Genomic DNA, 25,053 nt, shown 5'->3' with positions numbered 1-25,053 from the left:
CGCAGTGGACTCCTGGCAATAAATGGGGTGGACGGATGCAGTAACCCCTCGGCCAGGCGAGGCCATGTGTGCCAGTTTTCTCCGGATTCCTGCAGCCTTTGCCGGCCGCCTGTCGGCAGGCTACTCTACTCCCCTGGCCTGCACTGCCCAGTCCTCTGCCTGGCAGCTGCCCGGGGCACCAGCAGTAAGTGGGAGAACAGGAGGAGAGAGGACGGGACCGCTTTCCCCATCCTTGGCAGCTGCCCACTGGGGTCAGATAACAGAGATCCTCCTTCCTCCCTGGGGGCCTAGGGGTGGGACAGCCCTGTGTGGGCTCCTCTCCATCCTGCCCACCCCCCCCACCCCCCACCCCCGGGAAGCTGCCCTCATCACGTGTCTGCGCCTGCGTCACCTGGGATGGAGCGCTTCCTCAGGGACCCTGTCCTGCAGTGGGCAACTCTCCTGCTGGGTGTATATTTGGATACATACAAATTTTACACACTTTTTATTTTCATTTATTTGCTTAATTTTTTAAAATATCTGAAAAATTTCAACTTTATTTTAAAATAAATAATGTACCAACATAGCAATAAGGGCGTTTATCCACATCGTGGTTGGGTATGTGTGCACGTGTGTGTGTGTCTGTGTGTTTGCAATCAGAGGAGAAGATCTTTGTGACTTCATAAACGTAACAAGCACTAAACACAAAACATTATCTTAATCAAAACTACTGTAGTTAAGAAAATACACAGAACAATAATAAATAGTTGCAAAGTGTTGACTCATTAAAATTAATCTATGAATTTAGGATTAAACTAATAAAAAGACTATGTAGTTTTGATGATGTTTTATCTAAGTTTTTTTTTTTTGGTAATGGTTTTAAAAACAAAACTCAAGGAAACATTAAGTCACTTGGGTAGACTAATAAAAAGAGCTAAGAGCATACAGAAATGGTGTTCACTATTTTCAATGTCCCTTTTGATCTCAATGTTAGATGCAGGCATAAGGAGTAGTGGTGATTTCACTTAAATCCAAATACAAAACAAAAGGTTCAGTGTGGGGGAAATATTTTAGTGAGAATTATAAAAAGGCGACTGTATTTTAGAATAGAGCCATAAAATTATAATGCTTTCTCAAGTATCAGTAAGAGCCAACTGCAGCACCCACTAAATAAAAGCTAAACCAGACGGATAAACCAAAGCCACTCTGAAGGGCGCCCAGACAGATGCCGGGTGAGGACCAGGCAAGCCTGCAGGAGGTGCACCGGAAGCCTCCCGCTTCTTTCCGGCTCCCTCCGCTTCTCTCCCACAGACTCATGGACCTCCTGCAGAGGAGCCTCCCCCTCACTGTGGGCAGTTCTCCTGACCGTCGCCTGCTCGGTTGCTGGTCTTCTTAGCCGAGTCCTCGGATGGTCTCCTGGAGAGTCAAGGAGGCTCCACTTCCCGTGGTTTTCCAGGACGTCTATGGGGAAGAGCTGCTCAGGTGTATCAAGGGCTGACAGGTGGAGCGTCTGTGACCGCGCAGGCCTGGCCCCACCTGAGGTTCCTTGGCTCATGTCCTACGTCACCTGTCCTGGTGGCCTTTCTAAGGCTCCCTGGTGGGCAGAATGCCTGTCCTTAGCCATCCTCCTCTTCCTATAGTACACGGCCTCCTCACTGTGGAGACCCTCATGACAGGAAACCAGCAGCTCCCAGGGACACCCAGGTCCCCGGGGTGTGTCCCATGCTGTCAGCAGCAGAGCAGTCAGGGCTGCTTCTGGGTGGCAGGAGAGGCATTCTGGGGCGGCAGCTGGCGGCAGAGGTTGGAAGGCCCCCCAGCCCTGGACGCTTGGGCGTGAGCAGGTGCGTGTGTGTGCACTGGGACACCTGCACGTCTTGGTCCCCCGTGCAGGGCTGCCTCGGGGGCGTCAGCACACCTGTGCACCCGGGCAGCTTCCCAGCACCAGCGTGTGGATGCCCTGCTGCTTCCTGTTGTGGTGTCCCGTGCTGTGCACGGGAGAAACCAGTGACTCCAGCCACAGCCACAGCTGGGGAGCCAGCTGAGTCTCCCACTGGGGGTCCCTGTCCTCCCGAATTCCTTCCCTGGAAAGCGGCTCCCAGCGGGCAGGGCCTGGCTTTCAGTCATCTGCAGATTCCCAGCGGCTGGCTGACGGCTGACGTTCCACAGCTGCTGGTCAACGCTCCTCGGGGGATGGGAAAGGAAAAAGTCCCGCAGCTGCAGGAGCCGGCATTGGGGTCTGCTCCACAGCTGGGGAGGACAGACGCCCCAGGGCCCTGCAGACATAATCCCAAACCCTCTGATTGTCCAGGACCTGAGAATCACAGACGCGATGTTGATCTCTTGGTTGATGAAGGAGTCGCCTCAGCCTGAGAGTGGGATGGAGCAGGCACCCATAGCCCTCTCGGTCATCACCAGAGATGGAGAGGCCGCTCCAGTACCTAGGGGACATTGAGACCCAGTCGGAGAGAGCCCTGGCTCCAGACCACGGAGCCCCCCCCCCCAAGCCACGGTCTGCACCTCGGTCCCCGCAAACCAGGAGCCACCGATGAGTCAGGGCCAGTCCCTACAGTTTCACTATGGGGCTGTCACTTTCCAAGCCTCAGTTTCCACCTGTGCAAAGTGGGTGTAGTGACGCCGACTCCCCAGGTGACACAGAGCTGTGAGTGGACGACGGATGGAAGCCAACTTTGAACACGGAGCCCTGTTTTGCAGTGATTAATTATATGTCCGCTTGCTGATCTTCCATCATGGCACAGGCAGACCTGACCAGCAAGGGTGCGGGGAGATTTCTCAGCTTGGCTTCACGTGGAGATGGCTCACACCGTGCCTTTGCCTGAAAGCTCACTTTTATTCACCATTTATCATTTCCTCCCCCCCTCCCCGCTGTCCCCCAGCCCACCCAGCCTCTCTGGGGCCACAGATGCTCATGACTCCCCGTTTCTGACCCCAGGCCACAGGAGCCACGCATGCGTGCTGAGCTGCAGCACTGGTTGCAACAGCAAGAAGCCAGAGATTCAGAGACAGATGATAGGAGCGAGGTGTGGTGTCCCCAGGCTGCTGTGCCATCTGAATATGAGTTTGGGAGCCCGGGAGTGGCACTTACTCAGAGCACAAGGAACAAATACCCTGTCAATTCCAGTTGCCAAGATGTCATCACACCAGCTATGACCAAAAATGGTCTTTCCCCTAATGTTAGATCTCAAGCAGAACTAACGTGCTTGAAGCCCGCCCAGGAGTTACAAAACAATTACAAAATAAGGGGTTTCCCCACAGCGCTTCGGGTCTCACCCTTCTGCTTTGCTCCTACAGAAAGACAGATTAACATCTGGCCCAGATTATGAGATCCTTGCATCTGTTCAAACTCAGCCAGCCGCCGCCAGCGCTGAGCACCAGGACTGTGCGTTCTTTCGGGGGGAGGTGATGCTTAATGGAACACGAACCAAGGGCTGGCCCTCCGTTGTGTGCAAGGAGGGACTGGAAGCTTGGGGGAGGCCCTGGGTAGCGTTTGTCATCACTGAATCCAAACTGTGATGTAGTCTGCTTTCTGTAGCCTCAAGAGAATGCTCAGACTGGGCAATGCATAAAGAAAAGGAGTCCAGCGCTGGAGGCTGGCAAGGCCAAGGGTCCAGGATCAGCGTCTGGCAAGGGCCTCCTGGCTGCATCACGACAGCAGGGAAGGTAAGTAACCTGTGCCCGATGGACAGGAGAAAGTGGCCCCAACTCCCCCCTCTTTTCAAGAACCGGATCCTCGAGGAAGAGCCACTCCTGTGGGAGCCGCAGGGCTCCACTCAGGAGGCCAGAGAGCCCCGTGGCCTAATCGCCCCTGAAAGGCCCCACCTCCTAGCGCTGTCCCAGTGGGGATGGAATTTCAATGGAGGTCAGGAGGACATTCGCACCACAGCACGGGGCAGGGTTACCGCGGTCGGAGACCCACACCAGGAAACGGAGACCAGGCCTTGGGTGGAGCCTGGTTACCGGCTCTACTGCTGACCTATGGGTCAGGTCACTCCTTGTGAAAATGGAGACGTGGCTGTCAGGAGCCCTGCTTTCTCTGCAGACCCCTGGCTGAGCACACCTTGCCCGGAGTCGCTGGTTGGTCCTTCATGGTGCTCCCCCAGGGCTGCCGACGGCACGCCGTCTGTACCCACGATGGTGATCCATCCACAGCCACCCAGTGACCCCACTTCCTGAGGGGAAACTGAGGCAGAGAGGGAGTAGGTCTCATGCCCCAGGTCACAGGCCATACGTGACAGAGCTGGTGACAGCCAGCCCCAAGTGGCTCCAAAGCTCAAGGACACCTACTGCCAACTGGCTCCATGTTTCAGACAACTTTCTACCCCCCACGCCCGCTGCCCATGCTGCCCTCGCCGTGCCCCTGTGCCCTGTGCCTTACACACCTCACTGAGCAGCTCCATCAGACTCTGAGTCATCGTCCGCCGTGAGCGTCCAACACCCAGAGGCCCTCAGCCCTGCCGGAACATGGGAAGAGCCAGCCTGTGGGGTGGGCCCAGAGGCAACTGAGCCTCACTCCTTCCCACGTGGGGAAAGGCTGGAAGGCAGGCCACGTGGGCCTCATCTCGGCATGGCCTCAGAACTCAGAATGTTAAGAAGAGTGACTTCTCTGTGTATTAGTCAGATCCCTGCCACTGTGACAAAATGCCTGAGAAAATCAGTTTAAAGAGTAAAGGTTTATTTTGGCTCATGACTTCTGAGGTTCCGTCCATGGTCACTTGACCTGATGGCTTTGGGACTGGGGTGAGGCTACCCATCATGGCGGAAGCGTGTGGTGGAGGGAAGCTACTCAGCTCGTGCTGGCCGGAAAGCCAAGAGAGACAACTTGCTTTTATAACAAAGCCCCTCCCCCAAAGCCCACCAGCCCTGAATCCATCAGTGGATCAGTCCGCTGCCGAGGTCAGAGCCCTCAAACCCGAGCACTGTCCAAAGGTCCCTCCTCTGAGCACTGCGCATGGGGACATTCACGCCGTGACCCCTGGGGGACATAAGATCCCAGACACAGATCTAAATATTTAATTTCCATTCCCTTTCTGTTTTTTTTTTTTAAATTCATTGTGATGATCAGTTGAGGTTGGTTACAAGCACAGAACCTGTCCATTGATATCGTCTTCATAACCGACCAATGACATTAAGGTTTTCAAAGTGATGGTTGGTTCTGTTGGAGGTGACGAAGTGAGCATTTTATAGGAAGGTGGTGAAAGCAATCGATGAACTCTTGCATCCTTCAGAAAAAGGTTTCCATCTTTCAAGGGACAGGATCTTGTATTTTTAGAGTGATTTCGGTTCAGCTCTCCCTGATACTTCTCCCGGCCAGGCCACCCTTATGGAGGATGGTCCTTATGTCGCTGTGGTTTCCCTCTGAATGTGCCCCCAAGGCCCAGGTGCTTCCCAGGGTGGCACAATTGACAGGGAATGGAGGCTCAGCAGGGGCACCCAGTGGGAATCCTGAGATCACGGGGAGAGTGTCCCTGCCAGGGATTGAGGGACTTTGGCCACTTTTTCTCTTTTGCTTCCTTGTCACGGGGTGAGTGGTTTTGCTTCACCTTGAGCTACTGCCATGATGTGCTGCCTAGCCACAAGCACAAAAGCAATAGGGCCCATCAGTCAAGAACAGAAACCCTAAAAACTGTGAATCAAAATAACCTTTTTCCATTTATAAATTTATTGCCTCAAGTATTTTGTTACAGTGACAGAAAACGAACTCATGTATTAAACAGACAATTATAACTGAATTTAAATCTGAACTGTGGTAAAATATACATTTTTTTTCTATAAAAGGTTTGGAAAACAAAGTCTGTCTTACTCCAAGTGAGGAACTTTTCCTACATCATGCAGAATAGTAGGTGATTCCTTTTGCTTTAAGTTTCAAATGCATCCTCTGGTTGTGAAAGGGCAAAATTGGAACCAGGGGCATCAGATTCTGACATAGCCAGGCCTAATTTTGCCCCCTCCCCTCAAGGTCCACCCCTTTTGTTCTAGGTAAGCCTCTTTCCTTTCTAGAATAGTACTCAGAGTGTGGTACTCAGACTGGGGGGGGGGGTGTCTCCTGAAGGTTGGAACTATTTTTTTTTTTGCAGTATCTTTTTTTTTAATATGTATTTTTTAGTTGTTGATGAACCTTCATTTTATTCATTTATTTACATGTGGAGCTGAGACGCCAATCCGTGCCTCACACACGTCAGGCAAGCGTTTTTGCGATACCTTTACTGGGCTGACTTTGGCACTGACAACTGGACAGGAGTCATCACATTCTTCAGCATCATGTACTTGATGAATTAAATGTGTATAGATGTCAGTTCCACTCAAGAATATTTTTGCTGAATCAGTGAAATCTAATTTTACCAACAGAACAGACCTCTTTTTAATTTTTTGTGTAATAAAATGGAAAGCCTGCTTGGGGAAGTATGGTGCCCATCCCAAGGAAAGGCGGCTGTGTGGAGTTACAAGCTAAACTAACCACTTTATTCACGGGCACCATCTTTACCTGAAAGAACAAGTGGCAGATTCTACATCTATTCAGCCAAGAGTACCGGGTGAGTCACTTCTCAAAAATGACGGAACTGAGCCGTCCCTTCAGAGAAAACATTCGAGAGGAAGATTTGTTGTCAATGATAAGATTTGAATTTCCAAATAAAGATGTGAATTCTTGAAAATTTGTTAGTCGTTGTGAGCCTGGTAAGATGGGTGGTGACTAAAGTAACTATTATGATCGTCTGGTATCGAAATGTGTCAACGTTTTGAAGCAATACTTTCCAATCATACACTCATCAAAAAATGACAGAACAAACTAAATGCAGAAATAAGCAGACAGAAATCTATTAAGCCAGACATTAAAGAGATTTGCCAATGTAGAATAATGCCATGATTATTTAAAAAAAAATTTCAATTCAGTGAGAAAAACGTGCTGTTTATGCTAATATGTAGTAGATTGTTTCAAAATTATTATCTTAACAGTTAACTTCTGAAATGGTGACCATTGGCAGGGATGTGGTGCTATCCTAAGTGCTGTCCTTTGCTGGTTTCCCCAGGTCCTGGCAGCCTGGCAGCCCAGGGTGTGGAGTCCTGGGTATGGGAACGAGTGTCCTGGACCATCTCTGTCCTCTCTGGCTCCTGTCCCCTGTGTCAGAGCTCCAATGTGGGGACTTGGAGCACCCCAGCCTCAAATTACAGAAGTGCTTACACCTCAAGTCCTATCCTTAACACAGACATCCTCAGTCTTTTCTCAAAGACCAGACGCCCGAAGGATCCCCGTGACGATTAGGAAGAATTTCTCCCTTGAAGGAGCACTTTTTGGGGAACTCCTTCCGGATGGGCTCAGTGCTTCCTCCAGGCCAGGGATTCTAGGGTTCCTGGGCTTCCTCGAGGGTGAGACCAGGTCACGACCGGAAGGCCCACCCGAGACAGGAAGGTGCAGGTGCAGGCGGGGTCCCCAACCCTGGGCCTCACTCTGGCTCCTGACACAGGAGTGGAGAAGGTGAGGAATATTACGGAGACGTTTACAGAAACCAAAGACTTTATTACTTGAGAGAGAAAAAGCCAAATTACAAAACTTTTATACTCAACATTCATTCATTACCATGCCAAAGGCTTCTCGGGACTTGCTTCCATCACTTGAGGCTGAACCACAAGAAACTGCCGTCTCTGCTGGTCAGAACCAGCCTGAAACTGGCCGTGGCTCGTAGCTCCACCTCATTCAAATCAGCCGATGGCTACGCTTGCTTTCTTTCGGCAGCAAGATGTTCCCAGTCATGTCTGTTTATATTATAAACAGATGTTCCAGTGACAAATAGGTCCCACTTGAAAAAACATCCTGTACGCCAGTGTCCTGAAAACCATCTCTTCTGAGCAGGTTGGCTGGGCCGCCACAGGCTGGCTCTGCTGGCCCCGGCTCGCGGGTGCCTGTGCCGTGATTTCATTCAGCCTCAGGGATCCAGGGCCACGCTGCTAGGAAAGTCCCTCCGACTGTGAAGTCAACGTGGCTGGATCACTGGCAAAGGCCAGGACTACATGGTGGACTATGTGTCCTCAGGTCTTGGCGGGAATCGAAACATTTTCCTCCAACGATCCACTCCAGGGCGTTCTTCTCTGTCTGCGGACCCTCTTGGTGCTTCTGGGTATTCCTCACCCAAGAAAATAATAAAGAAAGAGGAGACGATCTTGCTGAGGACGCTGAGCAGAAAAGGAAAGCATACTATCCAGATGGCCCCAGGCACGGCAGGCGACCACCTTGGTGCAGCCATGCGTCGCGGTACAGAAGCCCCTCCCACCCACCCAGCCCTTCAGCTCTGCACAATACAGGACACAGAGCTGAGATAAAAATAAAGCTTTCGTACAAATTACTTTTTTTTTTTTTCCCAGTGAATTACTTTTGTAGTAAAAATAGCTGCTACATAAATCCCTCCTGGTCTCTGAAAAGGATTCGCATATTTCCAAAAATAGTTTTCTTATTTTAATCACACAGAGTCACTCGGGGCACAGGAAGGAAAAGTTTGGCCAGGAGAGGTGAGCTGTCGGGAAAACACGGTTACACCAAAAAATAAAATACATTTGTGTATAAACGGCTTTAAGGCATGCACAGAAGTGGAAAACATATGCCATTTGTCAAGAAAAATACTGCTTTGTAGCTTTTGCTTTACAATTCAAGGAAAAAGCAGAGAGGTCCATGTACCCCAGGATAATGACATGAAGTTTCTTATAAAAATCCAAGTGTACAAAGTCCTTGCCAAGATAGTCATCATGGCAAAACCAAAACAAAAAACCAACAATAAGAGGACGAAAACCAGGGATTACCCCTGAGACCTTGTTCCTGTAGGTCTATCAGATGAACGTAATCCACACTCACAACACCTCCGTCTGCCACGGGGGCAGAGAGCGTCTTTGTAAAATGCCGGACGCATGTGCTATTGAAAAAATGGAATAAAATATTGGATGTCTGCATTCTTATCTCAAATACAGTCATATAATTATTTTAAATTACAATATACAATTTCTGTTAAATAGAACTGTTAGATTTTGATAACAATTATAAGATTACAATAATATACACAAACTGTCTTCTGAAATGGCGTGGTCCCAGGCTCCCTCCCTCCCAGCCCTCTCTGACAGAGAGGGTCCCTGCTCCGGTTGCAACAGGCCAAAACACCACTCAATGTCCGTGTTTCCACACCCGCTCGCTCCCTGGGGGATCCTGAACAGACTCCCTGCCACATGGCCAGGCGGATGGCCCCTGCGCCTCCATCTCCACCACGTTCATTAAAGTCGCTCCTGCCCAGCTGCGGGCCACTCGGCCACCAGGGGCACCCTGCTGAACAGGCAGGATCTGGGATCAAATAAGGCCACGGCTTCCCGGTGACCTTTCTGGACAGGGACAGGTTCAACCTTGCCTTTCCGGGTCTGGGGATCAGCTGGTCAGGCTGGGCTTCCCGCTCACAGTCCCAGGCCCGGGGTGGCTCAGGGCGGCGCCAGAGACCTCAGTCCTCTGTGTCCGGTTGGACGCCCAGGATGGCGTGCAGTTCCTCGGGCGTGAACCCCAGCAGGTTCTGGAGGTCACACACGAAGCGGTACACGTAGCGCTTGCCCGACGTCTTGTGGATGATGTTCTTGTCGTAGTAGTAGCGTAGGCCTCGGCTCAGCTTCTCGTAGTTCATCTTGGGCTTATTTTTCCTCTTCCCCCACCGGCGGGCCACCTTGGATGGACAGAGATGGAACAGAGTTACATTTGCCGACTTAGTCACAGAGTCTAATGGCTCCCCGACTCTGATGCGGGCTCACCCGACAGTCTGCCAACCACACAAGGCCCCGGAGGGCCGGTCGTCTTTTAATACATACGCGAGGGCCACTGTGTCCCTCCTGGGCTGTTCCTCTGTACCTGGGTGCCTGAGGTCCCCGCCTCTGGCTTAAGTGTGTCTTAGCAAAACCTCCTGGGAGCCGAGGGCTGCCACCAGGAGGCCTGACACAGGCTGGGTCACCACTGCCCTGGGTTCTCTCTCTGAGCAGGGCTCCAAGCCCAGTGACATGAGTGACATGTTCACTCCTCGGTGCGGGTTCCTCGAGGGAACTGGGAGGTGACAGGCTCCACTCCACACTGCCAGAGGCGGGGGCTCCTCAGGGCTCTGAACACTGCTGCCTTCTGCAGCAGGGAGCCCTGGTCCCGACCCCCAGGCAGGGCAGTCAGGAAGCTCGGCCCCCCAGTGGGCAAATGCGGGTCTCCTAAGGCATTTGGGGACAGGCTTTGTGTGTAGCTTCAGGCTTCTGACTGGACATCAGAGCAAGACCGGGAAGCAAGCCCAGTGGCCCTGGACAGAGGCTCCCGCAGGACACCTTGTGGGTCCATCATCAAAGCGAAAGCTCCAGTGGAGCCTGAGCGCTCGGGAGGGGACCCCATGAGCCTTTCTTGGGCTCAGGGGATGGAGAGGGGATCGTGGTGCGACGAATCAGGTTTAGAGCCTGGGGACTTCCAGGGCCCTACCTCATCCGGGTCCGCAAGCTTGAACTCCCAGCCGTCCCCGGTCCAGCTGATGAAGGACTGGCAAGACTTGTCGGAAAGCAGCTCCAGGAGGAACTGCCACAGCTGGATGGGCCCGCTTCCTGTGGGGAGAGGGAGGCGGCTTGCAATCACAGAATCAGGACACCGTGGGGCAGGACGGCCGAGGGACACAGCTGGCCAGCTGGGCACTGGCCTGCAGGCGGGACCCAGCGTGGTGGGGACAGTCTAAATGCCTCCACGGGATGAGGCTAGACACCAGGGGGGGCTGTCCCTCTACACCCCCCACCGTTGGAGAAGAGGCCGCTCCCTGGGTTGGCTCTGGGGAAGAAAGTTCAGGGCCACCACGTCTGGCCTTCACGGTCTCACCCTGCGGAGCTGCTCCCCTGGGAGAAGCCTGAGGGGCTATCTCTAGAAACTCCCAGTGGGGCACTGTGGGGACGGCCGAAGGGACACATGTCGCTCGAGAAGGTGGGGCCGCTGCTCAGGAGAGGGGTGCTCGGTGGCCTGGGGGTGACCCCCGTGGCCTCACGGCCGGCCTGCGAAGCCAACCTGGCACAAAACAACTCAGCCACCTTCCTTCTCCACTGCTGCTCGGAACCGAGAGCCTGTGGGGCCCAGACCTCACGGGCCTGGTCTGAAGGTGCACTTGCAGGCCAGCGCCCCGTCCTGGTCACAGGCAGCCGGGGACGGGGGGAACCTAGACCTTCTGCTCTGAAGCCCACCCTCTCCCACCGAATAGTGATCCCTTGAAGCACTAAGGACAGTGTTCTGGAGCCAGCGAGCCAGGCTGGGGCGCTGGGTGACCACCCAGAGCTGCCCACCTCTCCGCCCCATCTCAACAGTGGGTCCACACCACACTATGCGCAGACCCTGGGCCCATTTCCCCACAGAGTGGCAGTGGACGCATGGGGACCAGCGTCACTACCCACACAGAGAACCAGCACCACGCCCTGCATTTCCCTACCAGGCCCTGCACCTCCAGATAGGGGAGCTACCGCCGGCCCCCACCCTCCACGTGGACTGCACAGACGGGCTTTTCAGATGACAGAAAAAATGGATGCCCTTGTAGCCTCATTTTAATCTACTGAGGTTTGTTTTTTTTTTTAAAGTAGCTCCATATGGTTAAAATAATATACACATATATACACATATGTACGTGTGTGTGTGTGTGTGTATATATATATATTTTAAAGAACACACAAAGCAATGAAAACAAAACAACCTTGGTATTTTCACTCCAGGATTGGATTATCTGTTTCTAAAGTGGCTTTAATATTTGTTCTCTGCCTAGAACAGCCCTCACCCAAACCTGAACACTAAGAGCCGATGGCTGTAGAGGCCAGGAAAGGTAAACAGCCCAGGTATTACTGGAGGCCGCTCCGGCCACTCCTCCGGGGCAGCTTACATTCTTGGAGATCCTGCAGGAGGTGAGTCAGGGCCCAGGACTCAGCGCCTGTCCCCCTCCTGGGCCTCCGCCTCCAGGTGCAGGGCGTGGTCATGATCCTCCCAGGGCCAGACCCGGGGTGTCCCCAGCCGGTGTGGACCCAGCTGGCTTTGCCTGGAGACACCCTGACCCCCTGGCACGTGGGGGCAGGCCTGGACGGAGGTGGTGGGCAGGGACGGCGGGGGCCGGCTCCAGGCTCACCTGTGAAGCCGGCCAGGACGGCGGCAGGTATGACCGGCTTGCCCTGCTCGGCCGGGTCGCTCCTCTCCTGGATGTAGTCCTTGAAGGACATGGTCGGCTTGCTGAGGCAGAGAGACTGGCTGCAGTCGTCCTCGAAGCTCTCGAAGGAAGGCACCCGCTGCACGTCCAGCAGGGAGGACTGGCTGCTCCAGGACCGCAGCAGCGAGTCCGCGCTCTCGAAGCTGTCCGCGCCCGTCTCGGGGGAGTCGCGGTCCTCGGGCTTCCCTGGCAGAGACAGCCCAGCACATGCTTTGAGTCCCCGGGACATGGGAAGGGTCCAGGGCCACCGGGTCACCGCCACAGGTGGGTCTGGGGCACCACTGTGGCACCGCCGCCAACCACCCCGACTGCAGCCACCCCTCCACAGGTGCAGGGTCCTTCAGGGCCCCCCAAGTGCTCTCAGACTCAGAGGCCTCCTCCTTAAGACAGGCACATCCACAAATCACCATGTGTCCACAGGACAATAAACCAGTTACAGCCTCAAAGATGGAACACTATGCAGCACTGAAATGGAAAACTGGCTACAGGCCGGATGGCGCTCACACATAGCAGCAAGACAGACTCAAAGGAAAAAGTGCTGTATGATTCCATCGAGGAAGACTGGCAAGAAGTGATTCAGGACGACACAACGTCAGACTGGTTTCCTCCTGGGGGGAGGATGCCGTGACTGAGGGGGTGAGCGGGAACTCCCTGGGGTGCCGGGAACACTCCTGTTTCTATCTGAACAGCTGTCACAGGTGGCCTTACATGCACAGATTCCACTGTGTACAACTGGGATTTGCACAATGTGTGTTACCTCTCCTTAAAAAGAAATCTGTCACGTTTTACATCATTCCCACGAAATGGCCCTCAGGGTGGGGGATTTAGCTCAAGAGAGGGGACCGTCGGGCTCACTCTCAGGAGGCACGGCCCCCTCCAGCCCTGCATGTGAGCTCCCTCCCAGAGTTTCCAGCACATCAGAAGCCCGCTTGTCGGAAAGTCACCGAGCGAGCACAGAGCGTCCTCTGACGTCCTTCTCCAACGGCTGAACCCAGGACACATTTATTCAGAGACCACTGAGTGCGGCTCCTGCAATCGACGCTCGGCCAAGGACACTGGTGCTTACCAGAGCTGCTGGTGAGCAGATTCAAGTTGGAGCCGGGGAAGTCCTGACCCACAGGACAGTAGTTGACACTGACGGTGTTGAGCTGCGACTTGGGGAACATCTGGAAGTCCTGCTCGGAACTGAGCACGCCGGGAGCCACAGACGAGGGACACGCGCTGTCCAGGAGGCCGCCTTTGGGGTAATTCTGCGTCTGCACTGAGAACGGAGCCTGCTCCACGCCGAAACCTGAGCGGAATGAAGGAGGGCAGGGCTGTGAGAGTCAGATCACCCGATGGCCATCCCTGGAGCAAATCCCATGTGGCACTGCACCCTCCAGCCTCCATGTGACCTCCCTCCCACTGAGCAGTGACCAGAGCACCCTGCCTCCACAACAGCCGTTTCAACTCCCAAGTGCTGAGCCACTTGAGGGCTGCATGGCTCGCCCTGGGCCCACCGCAGAGGAACAGCCAGCCACCGCAGACGTCAGCTCTCCTCTGTATGCTGCCTGGACCACCCTGACCCACGGGAGACGCTGCAAGCCACTTACAGGACTTTAAACTTTCTAGTGGCTGCATTAAACAAGAACCACGGGCAGCTATTTTTCCATTTTAATTGACCTAACATATCAATTACCTTTTTAATATGTAATCAGTGTGGTATGATCATCGGGGAGATTTTATGTTATCTCACACTAAGACTTATGAACTGGTGTGCGTTATAGCCTCCCTCGTATATCTCAATGTGGGTCAGCCACATTTCAACCACGCATAGCTTAACACACAGGTGTGGCCACCCCAGGGGCACAGTGCAGGTCCAGGATACCCCGTGGAGCTTCTATTAGGGCCTGTCTACCAGGAAGACCCAAGAGCAAGACCTGAGACAGAATCAAGCAGACTGACCTAAGGTGTTGCTGTTAATCCAGTGAGGAACTGAATTGAGGTGTGAATTTTCTTCATACTGATCTTCTGTCTTTTCTTGGGTTTCTGAAAAATAGATGCAAGAGACGTAAGATGGCAAACAGGTAAAAACCACAAGAAAAGTTGCTTTCCGAACCCTGTCGCATGGGTGACCCAGAATGACCCAATGCATATGGCACCTCCCGTTCATCTCATCACATCCCGTGTCTTTGTGTGACCTTCAAAAATACAGAGACAGCAATACATTTTCCTAAGAATGTCAGTAAGTTTTCCAAAATTAATGATGCCATTGGCAAAGTCCAACTTGATGGCAAAGCTGGAAAGACCTGAAATGTCTTTACTTCCAGGCTCAGGAAACACCTAAACCATTTGGGAAAAACTGTCCGTGAGGGGCAGGGAGTGCTGAGGATTAACGAGATGGCTATGGCTCCTGCCCTGTGAGGCTCAGGCCCACAGCGACCAGACCGGGAGGTGTGGCCAGGGCACGGCAGGCCCAGTGCAGGGGCCAGGTGCATGGGAGAACTTGAAAGGGTCTGCACTCTGCTACACGCCTTTCCCGCAACACACAGGCTCACACGCCCGAGTGACAGCAAAACAGGTCCAGCTCGCCAAATAAACAGGGGATCTTTTAAAACAAGATCCCCTGGCCCCGAGACGTCGTAACTAGGAAGAGGTGTCGGGTGAACCCCAGGCTTTCTGAGGTTCTGAGTCTACAGCAGATGCTGAAATTTGATATGTTTAAAATCCATTTAAGTGAAGAATATTTCCCCAAACTCAACACACGCTTATTCTCTTATAATTCTTAACTTAAACAACCCCTATGAATTTCGTTTTCCTTTTCAAACAATGCATTTTACACATTGCTGTTGCTGGTAAGTTCTGAATTGTGGCTATCTCTGTATTGGTGAGGTCTCTGGTGGTCAATGGTCAGCTTCTGTAACACCATCCGTGTAGAGGTGGGAATCAACCACTCGCTTGTTTAAACACATAACGCTCCTCCTCCTAAGAGAGTCCTCTGCTGGATTTCCTTTGGATTTAGGAAATTTACTGGGTGATGCACAGAGCTCATCTCCATGAAGGTGCCCTGGCCTTCAGAGTCGGGGAACCCTGGATGGCGCACTGCCCGTCCACCCAGGCTGCCGTGATGGTGGCGTCCGGCACAGCAGCGCTCCCTGGCCAAGGCTGCTGCCGGTGGCGTCATCCCCTGTGTATGCCACACACCTCCCGCAGTGGCACGAAGACCTCCGGTCACTTCCCTTAGTGGGTGCCGAGGCAGTGCCCTCTGTGTCATCTGAAACGGGACCCTCAGGTGGAAGAGCACCTGCTGCTCCCAAGCCTCCCCTCCCTGCACAAGGCCGTCGGGTCACTCGGGGTACCTTTGATCATCTGCTCCAGGTGCTCCCAGAGAATGTCGCCCACAAAGTCCGGGGCCAGCTCCAGGAAACGCTCCTTGCCAAGGTTGCACAGCACCTGGCCGCTCATGCCGAGCCTCTGCAGGTTCACGTTCACCAGGCTGAACTCGCTGGTGGCCCACAGGAGCCACTGGCACACCTGCCGCTCGCTCCACAGCCAGGGGTCTGCGAGGAGGGGACACGTGATGAGGACTCCGGGGACAGAGCGGGAAGGGGGGACTAGGCAACCCTGATGTGTTCTTGGAGACCCACCCAACCCAGGAGGTGAGCAGGGCTCTGCCCTGAAACTTAGCCTGATGGGGGGCCCGGGTGTGCAGCAGACCCTGCAGGAAACACGGGTTCCGGGCACTGCATCGCTGCCTCTGCTAACACCCCTCAACCCGGGGTCAAAATGGAGCACCCGCCGTGCCCCTGGCCCTGGACGCCAGGGTCGGCGCTGGACACACAGCACTTACTCTTTGGAATGCCAAGACGCCGACGCTCCTTCTGGAAGCCGCTGAAGGTGGCTGTTAGGGCCTGACTCATCACCGCCTTGCTGCAGGGCGTCAGCAGAGGCAGCTCGAAGCAGCTGGCCGAGTCTAGAGGAAAGCAGGGCAGGTGAGGGCCTGGGGCGACACCAGGGGGGACTGACACAGGGACCCAACTTCAGGAGAGAGCAACTCTGATCCCAAACCTGGACACTATTCCTTAAAGGAATGTAATCGCGGGGCTGGGGAGGCAGCTAGCCTAGCACACCAGGGGCCCCGCGAACAACAACAAAAAAAGTATAAATAGGAACAAAAAATCTCAACGGAAATTGAGAAATCATTATATGTCTCAGAACTACACTCACACACACACACACACACACACACACATAAAAAAAATCTAAAAATCTATCCTCTTTTGCAAAGCTTTACATGAATAGACAGAATGTCATTTAAAATTTTAGAAAAAGGTGAAATGGTATGGTTTTTGGTCAAAAGGCATAAGGGATTTTAAATGCACAGGTGAGAAGTTATGTCCATTAAACCAAGCAGCAGGCAGGAGGCCCGGCATGATCAGGTCAGGCAGAGCTTAGCACCACAAAGGGGGCCAGTCTTCAATTTTAATTGAAAAACAGTCTTCTCTAGATGCTTCCAGAAGTTTCAGGAATGATAAATGATAGTCACATGATGTTATGCTAACGCAAGCATAGGCTTTCAATTAATTGCCTGGGCTGAATCTTCTAGCACTTTCCTCACAGGAGGAAGCAGGGGCTGGCCAGCTTGCAGCCAGTCCCTCCATCATCTGCCATGCTGGTCCTTTAAAAAGAGTAAGCAGTGACACCGAGAACTGCAGAAAGGAATCGGATGGGAACAGATCAACAATAATTTGTTGTCCTGAAAACAGAGCCGCAGTGGGGGTGGGGGTTGGAAATTTAACTAATAATGTGAGCCCAGGCTTAAAAGCCGGTGAATTTCAATGTCTGCTTTCTGAGCTGGACCCAGGAGAAGAGGAAGTGCTTGCCGGGGCTGGAAACACAGAGCTCCCCTGCAGTTTCCTCACAGAAGCTCGCAGGGTGAGCGCGCTGGTGGGATTCTCCAGATTTAGGTCTCAGGGGGAGAGCACCTGTACCCAGTACTGGAGGAAAAAAAAGAGAAAAAAAGGAACCCGCCTTCTCCCAGTTCCGGTCATCTACCAGGGTTTTCACACCCAAGTTCAACATAGGAACACTCACTGCTTCTGAACCATCACCCTCTCCATCAACTGAACCACTCAGGGAAATCATGCAGCGTCTGTCTCAAGTCTAAGGATGAAATTACCATGAGAAATAGAATCCAAGCCTGTGGGCACTTCTTGGAGCGTTTGCTCTTCATTTAGAGAGGGGAAAACCGCAAATAGGGACCCATCAAAGGTGTCGAAGGCCGGCTGGCGCTGCAGAAACAGATGCAAAAGCAAATGGAGATACAAGAGGAACTTACTTAATTACCCACTTTAAAAGGGGTCCACGGGTGATCTTACTGATGGACCCTGATTAAACCAGCAATTATCAAGCAACACACGCAATTAACCACTCAGTACTCAGACTTCCTAAGAAGGGAGAGTGACCCGGTGATTCCATTTTATTCTGGATTATTTAATTAACCTCACAGAATCACAATGACCAGGAGATTATTTTCTTGGTCTAATCAACATAAATTAAGAAATTAAAAAAAAAATTCAGAACAACAGAATCTTGGGACTCTGCTAGGAGGAACTTCAAGACCCCTTTTGTAAACACCTGTCCTTCCTGTTATGAAGGAGTGGAATTCAACCAGGTGGGGTACATATTTTTAAACAAATAAAAATTGAAAATCTAACCATCACATTTTATCTCTGTAATAAAGATATCTTTGGAATATCTTTGGAAGCATTCACTTGAAATGTTTCTCATGAGACAATTTAAATGGAAACAGAGAAGTTGGTCCCCCTCTGGTTTCAACAGTTCAGAAAATAATAACTTGTGAAAAAAAGATTCCTTAAGGTTTCATTTTATAAAAGTGAAGTGTGTTATTGAAAAGAACCACTCACACACCCCTAAGTGGAAGGATTTCCAAAGGAAATGAGTTTGAAGTTCAACCACCTGCACTTTAGGGGAGACAGATGCGCCGGGACAGAAAACTCAGGGTGTGTGGAGTGCTGATCTAGCACCTCCAGCACCTTGCGAACACAGTCTCTAATGGAAGACACATTTCTAAGTCATAGATAATGTCTTCATTGTCATTGCCTAACTTGTTGGGGGAAACGTGAAGAAAAGTTCTATTTTTCCAACATATTCTGGAAATTCCATGTTATGTGTAACACAATGACCCATCTGTTGAGTCATCAAAAAAAAAATGTGTAACACATTTACAAATAAAATCAGTTGTGCCCTTTTTTTTTTTTTTTCCAGAATGCAGAACAATGAATGACGCATTGCAAAAGCAGGCAGGCAGAAGTTGGGAGCCCAGCCCCCTAAAACCCCAAGCCCTAGGAGGTGACTTGACTGCCTATGACCTGGGAGGAGAAACTCACCAGGCAAGGGCAAAATACTCATCTGCAGTCATAAACGACTTCACAGCAGAGCTAATTTTGGTGAAATGTCCCATAGAGGTTAAAAATTCCCACTAGCATTACCCAAGCCGCTAACAAGTGCTTTTCCGGACTGTAAGTTCTTGTTTTAAAATCAGGAAGCCAAAGAACAAATCAAATCCGCATTTTGTATTTCAACACACAGATTTCAGCAATGACTATTTCTTTTCCGAATCCAGAGACCTCAGATGCATCATCAGATTCTTTTAATTCATAGAAGGATTTCCTTAGGGGTGTTGGTGGCAACTCAGTAACCATAATCTCTACTCCACTTCTGCCTGGCTTAAAACATCGCACCAAACACACATGAAAACTCACTGAAATTTTTTGTTCTTCATAATGACATGAATACTGCACCGGCTTCTGGCTTCTTTCGGTACTGTATCACACAAATAACCTCACTAGTGATTTACAAAGGAAAATACAACATATCGGGGATAACGCCATCATCCTGCCAGACCCAGCTTTCAGGAGGCCAACCTTAAAATCAGTACTTCTGAAACATGCTTACTATACAAAAACAACCGCACCTTGTCACTTACACTTGGAGAAAGCAAATGGGAAGTTACCATTTTGGGCTACGAAACATTCTCCAAAAGGAATCATGATAGAAGAGACATGAAGCACGTTTCTGCAGCGAAGAAGCCTCTTTCATCTTTTTTTTTTGGGGGGGGGTGGATTGAACTCAGGGGCATTTAACCACTGAGCCACATCCCCCGGCCCTACTTTGTATTTAGGGTCTCACATCTTTGCTGAGGCTGGCTTTGAACTTGCCTCAGACTCCCAGCAGCTGGGATTCCAGGCATGTGCCACCCAGGCTCTTTCATCTTTAATCTGTTTTCCAGTTTACATAAACAGGCCTGTTTCTCTGCACCAGTGACAACAGGCTCCCTGCGACCTCCCCCGGGTGTCACCCCTTCTGATGGAAGCAGCAGCTAATTCTTCTTACCTCTTTCACAGCAGCTCATAAACAGCCTTTTCACCACAGAGGAAACCCCCCAGTAGATAAAAAGGCAGGACAGGAAGCTGCTCCAACTGTCAGACTGAGAATCACAGGACCTTTTCATATGGAAGGAGCCAAGTCCACTACAAAGGCCTCACTACCCATCTTCTGGGACAAGGCCAATGTGTTTTTCTCCTAGAGATGGAGGTTTCTCCTCTTTGTAAATTATTGTCATGAAGACTCACTCACCTTGAGCGTCCCTCGAAAACTGTTAGCCACCGGGGCCACCTGGTCCATATTCTTGATTCCAAAATCATTCATCTTGAAAAAGAAAAGGAAATGAAGAGTTAAAGGGGCAACACATGAAGCAGGTTTCCAGGAAGTCCTGGTTGATTCCACAGTAACAGGTAGTTCACACCTGGATTCTTATTTACAGGGCTTTCCTCCCAAGGCGTTTCCTCAAATCAGGTATTTAAATAACAATGCTGACTCCCTACTGAATTCCCTTAGAAATGGTTCTCCAGATTAAGCACCATTTTGGATGGCTGGCACCTTCATGCTGGAAGGCGGCACTTTCATGCTTTTCAATGACATGGGGGGCTGGCAGGGCAGTGGGTCACTTCCTGCCTGCGGGGGCATAGTCCCCTCAACCAAGGCAGCTGCAGGAGGGTTGGTGGCCCCACCAAATAGCTCCCATGGGATCCAGATCTGGAAAAGCCGCCCTAGGAGGAGTCTCAGAAAATTCCCCTTTCTCCCTTCTGCTCTCCAAGATGCCAGGAAGCACAGGCCCAGAAGGGGGGTAAAAGGGAGAGGGTGAGATGAAACCCTTGCTGTCCCAGGATCTTCCTGCTCTGAATACAGAGCTTAAACGATTTCTGCAATTTCCACAGTGGGAGTAATCCCAAATAGGGATCAGCCTCACTGGCTCTGATAAGGTGGGCTGACAAGAGATCTGTGCTGACCAACATGGTCAGCACAAAGATTTAGGAGAAAAAAGAAAAATATCTCAATAACTTATTCATTTACTGCATGCTTATAGAATATTTTGAATCTATTACGTAATTGAAATGTAATGCAATCCATGTCATCGGTTGTACTATTTCTAACATGGCAAATAAGGCCACTGAAGGCCATCCCCCACCCTCCCTGCCTCATGGCTACAGTATTGAAGGCCTTCAACTTGCTCCACGGGCACCCCTAATTACCACCCAGGTCTCCTGTGGGTGCTCCTACCTGTTGCAACTGAGAACTTGAACTAAAATACCGTGCTACTGAGAGAACCTACTGGAGGCAGCAAACAGCACATTGTCATGGAATTATGAGGGTTTAAGCTTTCTCGTTCTCGCTTTATGGTCAACATTAGGGCTAAAGCAGATGTGTCAACAATGCCGACAGCCGACGCACGCACACACACATGTGCACACATCTCGGCTAAAGAGATAACAGAGGCCACAAGGGCTGGGAAGGGCTAAAGGAAAGAGGTAAGATCGCAGTAGCCTTCAGAGGCCGAGGAGCACTGCAATGAGCAAGAAGCCCGTGGGAGCATGCGGAGGGGACTGGCTCGTAAGTGGCCACCCTTGTTGGAGTCTCCACTTGGTGCATGGTGTCAGCAACATTCGCTCAGAAGTCAACATTTGCTACTAATGATGGTGGCCATACCAGAACCCACAGTCACCAAGGGATAAGCCCTATGCTGGACAACCCTGTGTCCCCAGTCCCTGAGTCTCTGCATTTCTAGGCAGATGCTCTACCTCCTTCAAGAGAGGCCACTGAGGCCCAGCAACATGAGTCACTGGCCTGGGGCCACACAGCTACTATGGAGGCCTGTAAGGGGCAAGAGTGGGGATCAGAATTCCAGTCGAGGGTGGTCTAAAACCCTGGAATAAGTATGACTATATCTGACAGAGTCTACAAATATTATTAGACCAGGCCCTTTTCACTACCCTGGGACCCGGGAAATGCTAACTTACAACTCTAGGTCTCTAGGTCAGTCAACAAAACCAGCACACCTGGGCGTGTTCAATCACCCCTCCAGAGCCCCCAGACGGCACTTTCTTGTCATGATTTGGTCTACAGACACCTGCTGACTTAATTCTATGTTTTTAGCTTCTGAGATGGACAGAGAATGGATGTGGAGGGCCACTGAAGAGCTCTGCCAGCTTTTGTGTACAAATACCAGGAGAAAAGGCAGCCAGCCTACCACTCCCACATAAAGAGCGTAATTACCATCTGCAGAATAGGATTCTTTTGTTGTCCAGCTTTTAATGAGTTTTGTTAAAAAACCATGTAGACTTAAAGTGCTCTACTAAATGGTTTCAGGCAGACACACAACTCATCAAATGTAAGTTCACTTATTCTACTCAACCTGCTTGTTAACTCAGCAGGCAGACCAAGTGGCAACATATAAATCAATTTCAAGTTTAGATCTTTTTGGTGCTGTCATTGGCTGCTGCTTCTGAACCAAAAGAAACATGGGGGTGGGGGAAGAAAGATGGCAGCAGGCTCAGGACTGAAAATGGTTAAATTGTAAAACAAGGAGAATTTGCCTGACAACAGTATCCTTATTGGAACAAGTAGTCACTTATGTAAGATTAGAGGACAGGTTTGTATGTAGGTATATTTGGGGGTGGGGGGAGAACCCTGTAACACTTCTGCTTCTGGCTTTACAAGCCATCAGTTTAGAGAGAGGATGACTAATCCCAGAAATGAGGGTTTGACTATTTGCCTGCGGGACGCACGGTGTTCACATTTACTGTACTGAGATATTACTCAGAATTTTAATAAAGCTTAACGTGGAGATTGATCTCCGCGATTGGCGGTGGTGTGGGCAGGCGGATAACGCAGAGGCGCTTCCACTGTAGGGAACAAACATAATCGCTTACTGGTGAATTAAAATAAATTACTCCTATCTCCAAAGAGGACTGCTCACTTCTTCACTTTCTAAATAAGTAGCGAGTCAACTACTATTTTAGGCCACCCTGAAACTGAATACAGGCTAACATACCTCCTGCGCTTAAACGAATCTAAAAAACAAGAAATAAAACCACAACCCAAACACACCAGCGAACGCCTTTACCCCTCCATCCAAGAGCTCCAAGGCCAAGGAAATAAAGGCGGCCTCCTGGAGCCTGCACACCCCACCTCGAGAGTGCCCTGTGCTGGCCTCCTAGGGCGAGGGCCCTGGCGGCCCGGACCTGGTGGAGCAGGTGACTCGTTCCAGGGCAGCCGCAGCCGCCCAGGTGTTTCGGGCGCCCCAGATCCTCGGGGAACGACGCCCCTCCAGCCGATCACCCCCAAACCCGGGTCCACCTCGGGCTCGCCCTCCGAAGCCAGGGCGCGTATTGGGCAGGAGCCCCTGTCAGGCCCGCGTCTCCTTCCAAACACAAAAGCCAGGGGACCGGCTCGGGGACCTCGGGCAGGGCAGCCCCTCTGCGTGGCCGGGCCCCACTACCCCAGCCACTCGGCCGCCGGAAAACAAGCGCGAGTGGACCTCGCACGAGCGACCCTCGATCGCGCCGGACAGCCGCCACCCCCGCCCGCGGCACCCGGGACCTGGCCCTGGTGCCCGTCCCTGCCCAGCGTGGTGTCCCTCTCCGGCCGCTCGCTCTTACCGTGCTGCTGCGGCAGGGCCGGCCGGGCGGCGGCTGCGGCCGGGTGGACTGCCGGTGCGCGCCGGGCAGGCGAGGCGAGGCGAGGCGGGCGCGGGCCGGGCCGGGGGCGACGGCGGGCGGAGGGGCGCAGGCTCGGCTGGGGCCACTCCGCGCTCGGCGCCGCGGCGGAGGAAGTAAGCGGCCCGGCCCCCTCGCGGCGCGCTCTTCAGGCGCGGGGGGAGGGCAGGGGAGGGGACAGGGGGCGGGGAGGACGACGAGCGCGAGGGGAGGAGGCTGGAGGCTGCGGGGGAGGAGGAGAGAGGCGTCGAGCCGGCAGGGGCCGCGGAGGGAGGCCGCGGAGGGCGGCTCCTTCCGGCCCGGACTCCCCGCCCGCTGTCACTAGGCTGGTCTCCCGCCTGCCGGCCCGGGGCTCGGGGACCGGGGGTCTCGGCCGAGCGGGCGGCCGTGCGCCCTGCTAGGTCAGGCGAGAAGTGTCGCGGCGGGCCAGTCCCTCGCGCCGACGCCCACGTGCCTTTCGGATTCCGCAGGAACCTGGCGCTGGCGCTGGCGCTGGTGGCGCGATGGCATCGGGGCTGGGGTAGTAAGGCCTCTGCACCGGGGCTGGCCCATCTGAGCCTCCGAATGGACTTTGACTTCTGGCCAGTCCATCGGGAAAGGACTAATTAAGGTTATAAATGTGGAGCTGGGCCCTTGGCCGGGGCCCGGGATGTAACGCTGCTACCAGGAAGCCCCTTCCCATGGCCTCCGTGTGCGTGGCGCCCCCTAGAGCTGAGCTGGGCCTTGACGGAGCTTTTCTCTGGACCCAGGGCTCTAGTGCATCAACCTTTAATCCTTCCAGTTCTCCGAGGCACGCTCGCTCCTTCCCACTCTTCACAGGAGCCAACTGAACCTTACAGTAAAAACCTGCCAGGTCATCTAAGTGGGAAGTTCACAGGTGAACCCCGAGTGCATCTGCCTCCCAGACCCGTGGTCAAAACTACCAGCCATATGTGGTCTCCATTTTTACCCTAAGGCGCTGGAGTCCATAACTAGAAACCTGTGCATTTCTTGTTTAGGCTCAGGTCAGACGCTCAGTATTTAGCAGGACGTTCAGATTTCTAAGATGCATGTGAAACAGAAACACGCAGCTTAGGCAAGACCTTGAAGGACCACCATACTGGGAAGGGCGAGGAAGCACTCAGCTTCTCCAGTACTCAATACAACCGGGTTTCCATGGCAACTCCGGATCAGGGTTACCCCCTAATTGAGGTACTGTTGTGTGTCTCCAGGTGAAGGTCTCCAGATATTCCAGTTGCATGGATGGAGGCAGCGTCTGCCCTTCTGGAACAGCCAGGACTGAGGGAACCCATACTTCTTGGAGATTGGGTGGACTCTGATGGCTTCTCAGCAGATATTCAGGCTGAATCAGAGAACACAGAGAGGTCAAGAAGGATCTCCACAAATGGAATGCAGATCCATAGTGTGTTGCCATGGAGATACGAAGCATATGTTGATTCTGTAAAAATCACTAGCAGAAAATACTGACTCATCTGGGCTGCAGTTGGTTAATAGAGGGTCTCCCCCTTCCCCCACCCCTAGGCTGACCACCTGGCTTTGGCCATGTCTGAGAAGGTTGTCCCAGACAGGCCACCCGTGGAGCTCAGGGCCTGACTGCTCCCCCCCCCCACACACACACACTGCTCTGGAGCCTGGGAGCTGTGCTGGCCTCCCAGGGAAGGCTCCCTGACCCAAGACCTCGTTCCTCCTCCAGGGCTGGTACGGGCTGAGGGACAGAAGCGGGTGCTTGTCTTGCTGGGCATTTTACAACCCCTATGAGCAGAAAGCTTTTAAAGGAAGGAGCCCATGGTTTC

At 52.4% G+C, this 25,053-nt stretch overlaps 1 protein-coding gene across 1 annotated transcript; it reads right to left on the bottom strand.

Moving 5' to 3' along the window:
- Window positions 1–7,489: 7,489 nt before the first annotated feature.
- On the bottom strand, window positions 7,490–23,399 carry Ets2 (ETS proto-oncogene 2, transcription factor). Its single transcript, XM_078044653.1, has 10 exons — window positions 23,204–23,399; window positions 19,842–19,913; window positions 17,362–17,473; window positions 16,033–16,155; window positions 15,542–15,742; window positions 14,148–14,231; window positions 13,270–13,494; window positions 12,126–12,389; window positions 10,463–10,581; window positions 7,490–9,680 (listed from the first exon to the last, which is right to left on the bottom strand). The coding sequence occupies exons 2-10, from the start codon at window positions 19,911–19,913 to the stop codon at window positions 9,465–9,467; spliced, it is 1,416 nt and encodes a 471-aa protein (XP_077900779.1). The 5' UTR covers window positions 23,204–23,399; the 3' UTR covers window positions 7,490–9,464.
- Between the last annotated feature and the right edge of the window lie 1,654 nt (window positions 23,400–25,053).

Source organism: Ictidomys tridecemlineatus, chromosome 3 (assembly GCF_052094955.1).
Source record: "Ictidomys tridecemlineatus isolate mIctTri1 chromosome 3, mIctTri1.hap1, whole genome shotgun sequence".
Lineage (NCBI taxonomy): Eukaryota > Metazoa > Chordata > Mammalia > Rodentia > Sciuridae > Ictidomys > Ictidomys tridecemlineatus.
The sequence above is the reverse complement of the archived record's forward strand: the minus strand, read 5'-3'. Positions and strand labels throughout refer to the sequence as shown.